The sequence below is a fragment of the Sinocyclocheilus grahami genome, unplaced genomic scaffold, assembly GCF_001515645.1.
Source record: "Sinocyclocheilus grahami isolate Dianchi unplaced genomic scaffold, SAMN03320097.WGS_v1.1 scaffold90.1, whole genome shotgun sequence".
Classification (NCBI taxonomy): Eukaryota; Metazoa; Chordata; class Actinopteri; order Cypriniformes; family Cyprinidae; genus Sinocyclocheilus; species Sinocyclocheilus grahami.
The window spans coordinates 671,728-684,410 of record NW_015505269.1 but is presented as its reverse complement, the minus strand read 5'-3'; the positions used below and the strand labels follow the sequence as shown (position 1 = coordinate 684,410).

The 12,683-nt window shown below is 40.4% G+C and overlaps 1 protein-coding gene across 1 annotated transcript in view; it reads right to left on the bottom strand.

Moving 5' to 3' along the window:
• LOC107587138 (cullin-associated NEDD8-dissociated protein 1-like) overlaps window positions 1-12,376 on the bottom strand; it is a 14,886-nt gene extending 2,510 nt beyond the window's left edge. The window contains exons 1-14 of the mRNA XM_016274791.1: window positions 11,913-12,376; window positions 9,636-9,779; window positions 8,990-9,144; window positions 8,702-8,825; window positions 6,720-6,976; window positions 5,389-5,494; window positions 5,077-5,222; window positions 3,566-3,858; window positions 3,290-3,431; window positions 1,611-3,104; window positions 1,367-1,462; window positions 1,041-1,210; window positions 796-960; window positions 231-338 (exon numbers count right to left, since the gene is read on the bottom strand). Coding sequence (XP_016130277.1) covers window positions 231-338; window positions 796-960; window positions 1,041-1,210; window positions 1,367-1,462; window positions 1,611-3,104; window positions 3,290-3,431; window positions 3,566-3,858; window positions 5,077-5,222; window positions 5,389-5,494; window positions 6,720-6,976; window positions 8,702-8,825; window positions 8,990-9,144; window positions 9,636-9,779; window positions 11,913-11,980 — 3,468 coding nt within the window. The 5' untranslated portion in view covers window positions 11,981-12,376. The remainder of the gene's footprint in view (window positions 1-230; window positions 339-795; window positions 961-1,040; window positions 1,211-1,366; window positions 1,463-1,610; window positions 3,105-3,289; window positions 3,432-3,565; window positions 3,859-5,076; window positions 5,223-5,388; window positions 5,495-6,719; window positions 6,977-8,701; window positions 8,826-8,989; window positions 9,145-9,635; window positions 9,780-11,912) is intronic.
• Window positions 12,377-12,683: the final 307 nt, after the last annotated feature.

The window sequence follows — 12,683 nt, the reverse complement described above, 5'->3', positions numbered from 1 at the left end:
TCTCAAACTCCTGCTTCACAGAGTTGGCTTTTACCTGAGAAAGAATAGAATTAGAAATCAAACGAGAAAAATGGGGAACAGGATTGGTAAAACACGGCAGACTGAATTCAAACTTTTGCCCCTATGGAAACCACAGATGTTTGAGCTTATGTGCTAACTGCTAGATGCAGCTCAATTTAGATTTCCACCACTGTCAATATACAAAGGTGTTTGCTGAACATTTTGCTTACCTTTGTGGTGCATGTTGCCCTAAGCGGCTCTACAAGTCTGTCCAACCTCTGTAACACTGCACTGGGACACAGACTAGATAATCTGGCCAGCATGAGGAAAGTCAGCATCTGTAAACACATTAACAGAGCAAAAAGAACCATAAACCTTTGTGATTCATGAGTCTATGCACATACTTTTGGTCCCACTGAAGTTCCTTGTAACTATAAAATGCCCATGGCGTGCGAGAAAAATACTATATATCATAATTCCTGTTAAAAGTGTTTAGGTAAACAACTGAAACATTTATAAATTTACATATTTTCTAGTACAAAGCACTCAATTATATTAAAACAATAGTTAATGTTCCCGCTTCATTATGATGCAAGTACACCTGGTAATAAGTACATTTAAAATAAAGTTGGACCACGTCTGTTGTGAATGCATTATGCATTTATGCCTTTGATGACCGCACACTGAATCTTTGTTAATCAATTCACTCTTTCATCTTCTGTGGTCGCTAAATGATCTGCATGGCAAAAAGCCTGTGTCTCATGAAAGATTCATGAGTCGAGTCTGATGGCTTACCTTGATATCGTAATGGTCCTTAAGTCCGTCTTCAACATGGTTTAAGAATTCAAAGATGTCAAGTCTATCAAGGCAACTGTCTAATAGAGTGTACATGCATTCAAATGCAGCCTTCCGGATGTCCAGACCATCGTCCACTGTGTGTTTGAACGGACCCATCTCAACCTAAAAAGAGGCAGGTGTCATTGAGCTTTGAGGTTTTAAAAGACAGTAAAGCAAAAGTCTGTGGACAAAGGGGAGATTACCTCTCTGATTAAATCCTTGCGCACTTTAGTCTCATTGTACAAATGAGGGAGAACTGTATCCAAAAGGTCTCGAATAAGAGAAGGTTTGTTATGAGCTGCAGAGTTGAAGGTAACTAGAGCCACTCTTCGTACATTGAGGTCTGGATCTTCCAATGTTTTCAAGAAATCACCTAGAAGTATTTAAAAAAAATAATAATTACAATTAAAACCAGTTCTAAAATGTGTTCTGGACAAAATTCAAAATGGTGCAAGTTTGTACTTAAAGAGTAAAAGTAAAAAAAAAAAAGTATTTGCCAAGGAGAAAACCAACTAATAATAGCACTTGCCTATGCAGTTTTTAAGAAGGGGGTCAATTGTCTGTGGGTGATCAGAAATCGTGAATTTAACAGCTGTAACTACAGAGCTCCTGGCATAAGATGATCCTGCGGAGAAAGAGAACACTTCCATCAAAACTCTTAAATTTATCAGAAACAATTTATGACATAACTTTGACAAAGTATAAAACTTAATTTAAATTGAATTTAAAGTATTTTGATACAGATTTAACAGGCAGAGTTAAGAGACAATTACCTGATAAGAGATAGCCTTTTAGCCTGGGCAGAAGAGTCTCTGGGTCGATGAGTGTTAACTTTCCCAGACATTCAGCTACCACGTTCCTTGTGCCCTCTTCTGTACACTCGCAGTGTTTGAGCAACAGCGCCCACACATTTTCAACATACGGTTTAAGCCCTGCCACCGAAGCAGAGCTGATGATTTCCTTGAGAGAGTGCAACAGCAGGTACTGTCGCTTGGGTTGGCCAGAGATCTCTTGCAGGACAAAGGGCAGGTACTCCGGGAGATTCCCCACGCTGATGCTGCCTAACGCGTATGAAGCTGCTGATTTAACCTCTTCGCTGGCTGAGGAGAAGGCATCCAGAATGACCGTTTTCAGCTCAGGCTGGCCGCTCAGATCAACGTGATGGCCGACCTCTCCCAGGGACAGCAGAGCCAGCAATCGGATGGAGTCAGTGGAGCGCGAGTTCTTCACATCTTGAATGAACTGTCCCACCACAGCAGGGCCCTCTTTAGGACAAGCTCGTGTAAGAGCAGCCACACACTTCGCAATGGAGTAGTAGGATTGCTTATGGGTGAGCGCTGCACTCTGGGCATACACCGGACCTGTTAGCATACGTAGCAGATCCATGTAGCCCAAGCTGGCAGTTCCCGTAGCTACAAGAGCCTGGAAGAATTCCAGCATGGCGCTAAGAGCGCCACCTTGCAGCAACGGCGAACGAACCAAAGCTATGAGTTCAGCCAAAATAGAGCCACTTATCTTAGACAGCGAGTCAGGGTGGACTCGTGCAAGCGTGGTGAGGAAGCTGATAGCCATCTGCGAGACATGCATATCGCTTTCATTGATAAGAGGTGGCAGCTCAGCCAGTACAGCGTCAATCATGGCCGGTGTTACACTATCACTGTAGTTCTTGACCAGAATGTCCAGTGCAGCCAGTGTGCTTAGTTTCAATGCTCGCTGGTTCTTACGTAGGAAGGAGGCAAGAATGGGAACAGCCTCACCCAAAATGGGCCTCAGGTTGATCTTTAGCGGTGACCCTGCAATGAGTGTGAGAGCTTTGACAGTGGTCAGCCTTGTTATCTCGTTCTTCAGTCGCTCTAGAAAGATGAGGAGAGTGCCTGGTAGGTCCGCACCAAGGCTATCACCAAGGTTGCAGATAATTTGCCCCGTACAAGAGATAGCTCGCTCTTTGACTTCCTGGTCGATATCTGCTGCCTTCAGCCTTTTAATGGTGCAAGCAAAAAGGTCAGCGATGTAGGGCGAAGCATCAAAAGCATCTGTTTGATCGAGGGGCCTAATGACTTTGACCAACTGCTGGGTGACCAGCAGTGCTTCAGAAGTGATCTTATAAAAGGGATCACCCACACAAGCAACTACAGGAGGCACTATCGCCTGAACATGGGGGTGGAAGACTTGAGGCTGATGGTTGCACAGGATCACATACAAGCAAGACAGGGCATCTATCTTCAGATTTGAAGAGCTTGACTTATCATTGAGAGAAAATATGATACCTAGATGGAGCAAAATTAACAAACGTCACTAAATACTAAAAAAAGGAATTGCTGAGAAACATTTCAAGGTTTACCCTATAGAGCTTTTATAAATGCTGATCAAACTTGTCAAGAATTAAGCAAATGATCATGGAAGGAATGACTCTACTCTCTTTAACGTGTAGTAGCTTGCCTGCGGCACATACCTGGGATGAGAACAGGAATATGCTGCGTCAGGGCCCCTGGCAGCACGTTTACTAGTTCTGTTAACATGTTGAAGCAGCACTGCCGGGTCTTAACACTTTTCTCCTTCATCTGTTTGTGTAGTGCTTTTACTATCATGGACACCTGCAAAGGCACACAATATATCACCCTTAGAAATAAACTTACATAATTAGAAAGCCCAAGAGTATGAAATAATGTTATACTCTTCACAGTATATTGTAATGTACTAGATAAAAAAAAAAAAAAACTTTCCCTACCTGAATTTGAAGCATTGTAAGAGGAGTTTCTCCCTGTTCCATGGCATCCGGGTCACAGAGCCAGCTCTGGGCAGGGCGTGTTTGCTTGAGTAAGGACAGGTAGGCATGGAACACATCTGCCTTGACGTTTTCTTCCCGCTCTTTAAAGCGGGCAATGAGCGCTGGAGAAACAGTGCGGTAGAACTCTGGTAACATTTCAAGTCGTGTGCTCACCACGGCATCCAAGCACTTTGCTGCCGCTCTCCTCACTTTCCAACTCATGTCGTCATCATCACTGTACTCATCATCACTTCCTGTTTGGATCACATGAATTAGATGATATAATCAGAGTCTCTTCTTGAAATAATCCCATGCTACAATCCATACTGTTCACAATAGGTTGCATATTATGTATGTAAATGTGTCTGGGTACTTTAGTTCCAAACTAGCAGCCCCAAAAATAATTTATTTAATACTCAGACACTATTAAACAGACAGAGAAACAAGTTTGTCCCCTGTACCCTCTGCTTCAGCAACACAAAGAGCGTGGACTTCTGAAGCGTGGGCTTCTGAGAGGAAAACAAACATACCCTCAAATCTGTTGCCAAAGTGTACGAGCCTCCTGAGGCTGCTTACAAGCTAGTGCGCAGTTAGCACAATCAATTATTGAAAAGAAAACAACAAATAGGTAGGAATATGATTTATGGATGAAAACAACACTCCAGTAGGGGCTGAGAATACAAATCCTTGACGCCAGAAAAGATCAAGTAGACCAAAGGCATTTATGAATGTCTAACTCAAGCTTTTGGACAGGGGCTTGTCATTACGGCCTGCTCCTGTCAAATTCTAAAGTGCAGCAACCCACATTTCCTCAACCGTACTTCCACATGAAACACTTCATTCCAACATGCAACGCTGAGCACATCCAAACTCAGTTGTGCTTCAGAGCACTAATGGTTAAAAAAGCATTTTCATTCCGAGAATGCACATCCTGTCAGAGAAATAGGCATGACATGCTCAGCACATGCATTTAGCAGAATAAAAAGGTGCCTGCTTGACAATTTTTAAGGTAACACGAGGAATGGTGGCAAAAGTTTAAGCCTGTCTGGAAATTACAGGACAATGAGCACCCCCAAACCAATCTCAGAGCCAATTTCATCGGCTGTAAATGCTTAAGTATTATTCAAATCTGCTAGACTGGACAAGTCACCATTGTCCATTCATTCCAATAACAAGCTGATTTCTGATGGTCTGGCAAACAGTCTCTCCAGATGGCCAACTTTTCAGTCCCATACATGGACAGAGTGCCTCTCCGACTGCTGTATTATCAAGACACTGCTTTCAAAGACGCCTACAATGTGGAAAAATAATCCCTAGGGTTTTTATTATTGTTATGCGACCAGCAGAGGCTAACACACACCAAAACTAACAAACTGAGCTGGTAACTTACAGCTAAACAGACTTTTGGTTCAGGAGAGAGAATAAATCCTTCTTCCCTCAGACTGAGAGGAGAAATGAGCCCCGCCTCGTACCTTGATAATCTTCATCTACACCGTCGGCATCCATTGCATTCTCATCTTCATCCTCGTCGTCATAGTTGTAGTTGGGGTCATAAGTCAGATACTTAAGACAGATGCTAATGACTGTTGGGACATGTGGGTAGACTTCCTTCGGACACCTGGGAATCAAAGACATTAAGAGATTTAAATTCCACAAATAACCAGTTCACAATAATGCAGAAGTGAAATTTGTTTTACCATTAGCTATTTTTTTTGTTTGAAATCTTATAATCTATACGACTACTTCTCACAAAAAAAAAAAATTCTGTCAGTTGTTAGACTAACCTCCTTACGAAAGACTCAAAAGCTTGTATGCAATATTCCCTCAGTTCATCATCATCAACATTGCAGAACTTCACCACCAACGGGATGATCTTCTCTAAGTACTCACCTGCAAGATAAAACCAACATGTTGTAATTTACCATCATTACACACACATCAGTTAGATATGTTGGGTTACAAAACATAACATCAAACTGCAATAATTCATTGAGAAATATAAATGAGTTTGGAGAGCTGCAAGATAAAGGCCTCACTGTGTTCAGCACAATCAAAGAAACAATCTTAAGATGACAAAAAGACTTAATTAAAACAGTAGTGCAAGAGATAGCTACAAAACAACTGAGTGCATTCCACTGAAGTAATCTTGCGCATCTTAATCGCAGCTGTCTTTGTTTCATCAAACGTAGGCGGTAATTGGCTGATGGGGGAATGGCGCACCACAGCAGCAAACCTAAATGACTTTTCACTTCATTTAATTTGTGCCAAATGGCCTGCCTTAGCAGCACACCAATGGAACAATGTTGATGACAAGGTGACGGGTAATAACAACCGTACTGGAGATTGTTCCATCTCTTGTCACAAAATAACATTCTGGCAATTTGTTCGGTCAAATTCCAAGGAGAGTTGCCTTCAAGCTCATACCCTCTATATATAATTGTGCTTTGGGGGTGAATTGTACAAAACAGTCAAAGTTCTGAATAATTAAGGAGAACTTTAACGTGTTCTATTATTGTATCATTATTAAAAATTGTGGAAAAGAGAAATCAACAAATTATCTTTGAATGACGTCAAAATCCTTCTCGTCAATGCAAAACTGATAGAGGGGAAAGATGGCGTACATCGGCCTGAATAACTTCTACTGCTCATCAACCTGAGCAATCATAAAGTGAAATGTAATCAGGATTCAGTGTCAATGCTGGTGACCTCAATCTTGAGTGAAACATTTTCTATCATAAGAAAGGACTCTGGACTTCAAGATCAAGCCATGGAGAACTGTGGTAAAAAAGCAATACCTAGGAGGGGAGGATATCATTAAAAGTATTTACACCATGCTTTCAGCAACAACAAAAAATAAAAAATAAAAAACCCTATTGTAATAATTAGACCATTTAAAGATCTTTGAGGACAGCTTTGGTTTGCTTTAGCTCATTCCAGCGAAGACTAAATTACAGCATCAGTGGTGCAACTAATTGCTGTATGAGAAGATCACAGTTGATGGCTTCAATAAGTGCACACTAAAATTGCTTTCAGCACTTAAAGAGTAACTGAGATGAGGTCTTGAACCCTAAAGACATTAAGTTAACTGAGGTCTGTAACAACGGGGGAGCCTCACCGATTCTGTGGCCAGCTTGTCTGCTTATGGCAGCAATACACTGGATGTAAGTGCGCGTGGTTGACATGGACTCGTTGCGTGAGAGCTCGGATAATAAGTGCTCGATGAGGTCCACAAAGACCAGGTTTCCGCAGCTCATGACCAGATGTCCCAGGGCTATGATGGTCCTCTTTCTCACTGCCAGGCGAGGGCTTGTCAATTGAGGCAGCAGACAGCTCAGAATGGAAGGATGGAAATTCACTAAGAGGCCTCCTTGTCTGGATGAATGAACACAAACAATGTAAGACATTCAAAAGAAGAATTTGTTGCAAAGACCACATAATGACCACATAATTTTGCTACTTAATTAGATATGAAATACAGAATACTAACATAATACTTTTATTATTTCTAAAGTATATAGCATATATAGCCAGTTTCTTTTATTTACCAAAATGTGCATGATAAAAAAGGGCATATTGTATCCCACTATGCAGTTTACTCAACTTAAAGTTCAAGTTTTAAACATACCAGGATTAAAAATTCCAAATAATCTTTTTGTTCAAAATAACTGAACAGCACTTACTGAATTAAACCTGTAATTGATAGATGTTACAAAAATTTCCCGTTACATAATGTACGCTTTTTAAAAAAAATAGAGCACAGGACATATACTGTGCTGCATAGTGGTATTCCATGTTAGTACTCTATTCTAAAATAGTCAGATAATGGACAATAACAGGAAATTACTAGGAAATAAGGAGGATCAGAATATGTTGCAGACCGAATTCAAACCTGTGTCAGCCACATGAAAACCATGGCTTTTTGTGTCTCAAGTGTGTAGGCTAACTGCTGCTCCGTTCCTCTGAAAACAGCATGTTTTACTGTGGATTGAATCTAACGTTTAAGACCTATTCACATGAAAAATGATAACTGTAAAGTCAAACCAATGCTACTGTCCATTGATGTTGATACTAATACAGTTATTATAGCTTCCATTCTTAGTGTGAACAGGCCTTAAATCCTTAAGGGGTTAGTTCACCCAAAAATTAAATTTAGCCCACAAATTACTCACACTCAAGTCATCCTAGGTGTATGACTTTTCTTCTTTCAGACGAATCCAGTCGGGGTTATGTAAAAAAAACTGTCTTTGATCTTTCAAGCTGTTTAATGGCACTCAGCGGGTGTTGCACGCATTAGTCCAAAAGTAGTTAAATAAAAAGCACCCATCCATTAAAAAAAAAAAAGTGTCTCGCACGGCTCCAGGGGGTGAGCAAAGGCCTCAAATCAAATAACGTGATTATTAAGTTTTGAATCTGGATATTTTTCATACAAAAACGCATCGATTCGCTACAGAAGGCCATTGTTCACCCCCCGGAGCAGTGTCAGACACTTTTTTTTATGGATGGGTGCTTTTTATTTAACTATTTTTGGACTGATGCATGCAACACCCACTGAGTGCCATTAAACAGCTTGAAAGATCAAAGACAATTTTTAATATAACTCTGACTGGATTCGTCTGAAAGAAGAAAGTCATATAACACCTAGGATGACTTGAGGGTGAGTAATTTGTGGGCTAATTTTCATTTTTGGGTGAATTAACCCTTTAAATGTTTTGCGTATAAATATTTCCATGCACCTCAACTGGTTGTGCATGACCTTAGCAATGGCTTGTGGATCGAAATTCCCAAGGAACACACAAGCAGGATAAAAGCTTCTGCCTAATACATGAATGTAAATATAAATGCAAAATGCACTCACCCAAGACAAATTCAAAGTCTGCCATTAGCTACCACACAGAGCTGAGAATCAGCCTCTAAACTGAAATATCGAAGTATATTCAGCTCAATGAACTGAGGAAAAAGATAACTGAGAACTGCCACAGAGGGGAAATGCATGTGCACAAACACCTCCAGAAATTACCTGGCAGGAACCCATGTGCACTCAAAAGCACAATTGGTCTAAACAAAAGCAGCAGTCATCACATGGCTCATCTGACATACCTGCACAGCATGTCTGCCATGATGTCCAACGCTTCCAGCTGAACTGAGACGTCCTCCTGCTTGGCAATGGCACTTGTGAGGCGGCCTGTAATCTTTTTGCAAACACTAGCAGCAAGAGCAGAGCCTAAAGCAAAGAGAAATGGACTTAGCAGGCGAGACGGTGCAGGAAAACAACTAAATATAGCTGAATACATTCTCTGTCCTTTTAGCACATGAAAAAACTGTTTGTCGAATACTCTGGAAACAATTGTATTAATAACGTTACACAGGGAAATCATGTTGTTTTACCGCTGGATGCTGGCGGGAGCTCGCCAATCACCGTTTTGAGGCCGATGCTAGAAATATCTCGAAGCTGCTCCTTATCTGATAACATGTTTGTACACAATGTATCAACAATGGTTTCGACCTGGTACTCCTTCACTTTGCTGACAAGTGGGCCCAAACTGCAAGAAATAAGGACTTTTAGAGCAACCTCTGAAATGCTTCCTATTTGTCTATTGCTTGCAAAAATGTCCATGCTGCAAAATGGTAAGCTATTTCTGTTTAGCATTCAAATCAGTGTTAATCCATTCACATGGCTTTATCTTTCATAAGCTTTAAAAAAAGTCTCTGTAAACAAACTTGTATTTAACAACACAAAGACCGAAATGAAATGAAGAGAGATTACTGACTTATTAAAGCAATCCCTTCAAAAATATCTAGGGAAAAAAAGGCGAATCTTAGAGGCTAATAACCGAGATAAATCAATGTGAAAAACAGCAATACCTCTTACTAAATCACTCTGGCACAAATCAATTTCACATTAAAACATTTTCAGAGGACAAAACGAAGCCAATTCATGAAGGAAACACTGAAAATACCCAACTAAGAGAAGCTTTCAAGTTCATGCAAGCGCTGAAGGACTGGAACAAATGAATAATGGCAAAATTCTTACCATTTTACAGCCAGATTCTGAACTTCTCCGTTCTTGTCCTCCAGGAGCTTTAAGATCATTTTGACCACCTTCCGTTCACTATCATCATCCAGCTTTATCGAATCCTTCTGCAGTTCGGACATCAAATCATTGGTGGCCATGAATCTGAGGGAATAAACAAGGACTTGTTATGAATGACTTAATTCACTTTATTCTCAAGAAAAAGATGTTTCTTCCACCAAAATGTAATAACTTGTGCAGCCCATGTTAGTAATCCCCTACCATCCAACGTCGTCATATAAAGACCACTTTTCACTATCCAAACAATTCCTAATGAATAAAAAACCAACCACCATCAACATTTTCTTCCATTGCATGTCCTGTTTCACTCATAAAATCCAACATTTTACACAAGCAATGACTACCAGTTGCAAGGCTTTTTTTTTTTTTTCAGAGGTGTTCCCAATGGTCCAGACACACTGACACACTTAAAGAGGGTTTCATATGACTTCAGCACTAACAGAATGGTTAATGTAAAGTCACCCACATGGCCGTAACATGAGAGCCACCTGTATGACGAGGCTGCTGGCATTATGTCAAAGCAAATGGGCTGACTGAAGCATTTTCACATTTTCCTCTCACTTGTCATAGTTTGATAATTCATAATCCACTTCTGAGCTGAAACTGGGGTGGATTCAAATGAAATCTTGTCTTTGGGTGCCAACATCAAAGCCTCAGCACAGAACCTCATATGTGATATGAGCAAAAACCTTCTGCATACCCTATTACGTGCCATCTCTCGCTCTCTCTCTCTCTCACACACACACACACACATAGAACTAAGTGCATCTGCTTTGGCATATATTTGAAGACATGGAATCTCTTATTCCAGCGAGAGCCTAAGTAAGAATGAATAATGCATGAGACGCACACGCTCCAACAGCAGGGCGAGAGAGGGAACGCCAGCACACGCCAACAGAGGAGACCTAGAATGGTGTGTAAGCAAATTTTTCCCAGGGGGTGAAATCTTGTGAAATTCAGAAAGAGCTGGAATGAGAGCAGAAAACAGCTTGACGGAGATGACAGGCAGGAAAGACTCTGGGAATATGATCCGATGACTGCATTATCATTCATCTGAGAACTCCTGTTGGATATGTATAAAATTCACAAACCATTAACCTCCTGGTGGCCACTGCTGAATATACTGAAATCATTCAAAGGGATTCCCCCAACAGCAAAAACAGCATGACAGCCCAAAATACAAATTGTAATAACTATATAGACCAGGTACAACTTCATGATTATGCTTTTCAACTGTTATTACTATATTTATATGTTTCTAGCCTTGACAGCATTTCTGATCAGGCAAGTATTCTCAAACCAAAGTCAACGAGGAACTGTCATGCAATCTTTGCTTACAGGTATAACACTGAGGTAAATATCTATCACTATTATTTAAAAAAACAAATGTTGTAATCATTTGAATTAAACAATTTAACGCAGCCTGTGACTTACAAAGGACAAAAATCAACCACTGCCTTCATAAATAATTATCAATCTGCACGTTAGCAAGTGATTAAGTGAATAAAAGAAGAAAACAATAAATGCATGACCTGTCAAACCTGTCAGTACGCACATTTAACAATGACATGAGGTTTTCTGAAACATTGAATACAGAGATAACGTTCAATCTTGAATTCAAGACGCACTTTACATTATACAAACTTCTCTAATTCTATGCACATATCATAGACGTGCACTTATGCTAACATTAGCCAACTTATATGAACCCTAGGGGAACAAAATTACATAAAATACGAAATATTACACTGATTCATCAACTTTCTGCACATTCCGCACATGATTTGTTCAAAATGACTGTACTCGTTGCAAATGATATGACAGTTCGCGTGCAGTGCCACCAGAAATATATGCTAAAGCTAATCGGCTAATTCTAGCGGCTAGCTAGCTAACATCCATACTAAAACAAACACTTTTTGACAACTTCAATTCCAGCAACCGATGTCAAATTAACAATTCAAATGGTTAATTATAGTCGTGAATATATGACCCATACACACATTTAAACAGCAAAAATCTAAATGAAGGCCCGTGCAGTGTGAGTTTGACATGCTAAGCTAAGCAGCTCCCTAAACAACAACAGTCGCGCTATTCGGGGCCTAAAACTTTCTGCGATCGCTGCGTTATTCATTATGACATGTAAACGCCATCACAAGCGCTAGAAATACACATGCATGCTATTTAACACTCATTCAAGATATGTGCACTACGACTGACCTGAAATCCTTGTCGCTGGATGTCATTTTCTCCAAAAGATTAGAGATGTGGTACGAGGCACTCGCCATGTTTGCAGTCTGGAAAACCACTTGTGTGTACGTTTAGGGCCAGAATGATTTAGTTCGCCTCTTTCTGGAGGTTTGAAGGGGCTGTAAAGTACAAGACGAATATCCAGAGTTTGTTGTGCAGGTAGGTGATCAGCAGCAGCTGTGCGGGGAAGAGCAGACGCTCATGCCTTGGGTTTGGATGGGTTTGAATGGAGGTGCTGCTCGCTTCTGCAGGAGGGAGGAGCTCAGACTAGGCTAGACTGAAACTGCTGAGAAGACAGAGTGAGAGTGGGGCTGTGATACAAAACCTAGTGAGTTGCCAACTTGGACTGCATGCGAACTCCATCTTTTGGCCGTCATTATTGTGGTGTGGTAAAGGTGTTCTCATGAATATTATTTGATTGTACTCAACTAATTTAGCATGATTCTTTATTGTTTTGTGCTCAAATTTAACCACACGTGCTGCTATCTCTCTCTCTCTCTCTCTGTCTGTGTGTGTGTGTGTGTGTGCAGTGTTGGGGAAAGTTACTTTTAAAAGTAATGTATTACAATATTGCGTTACTCCATAAAAAAGTAACTAATTACATTACTTAGTTACTTTTTATGGAAAGTACTGCGTTACGTTACTTTTGCGTTACTTTTTACATCTGGACAGGGCTTGCTTGTTTGTTTTTAAAATAAAAAAGTTCTGTTTTTGGCAAATATAAAAGCCTTTTCACACCAA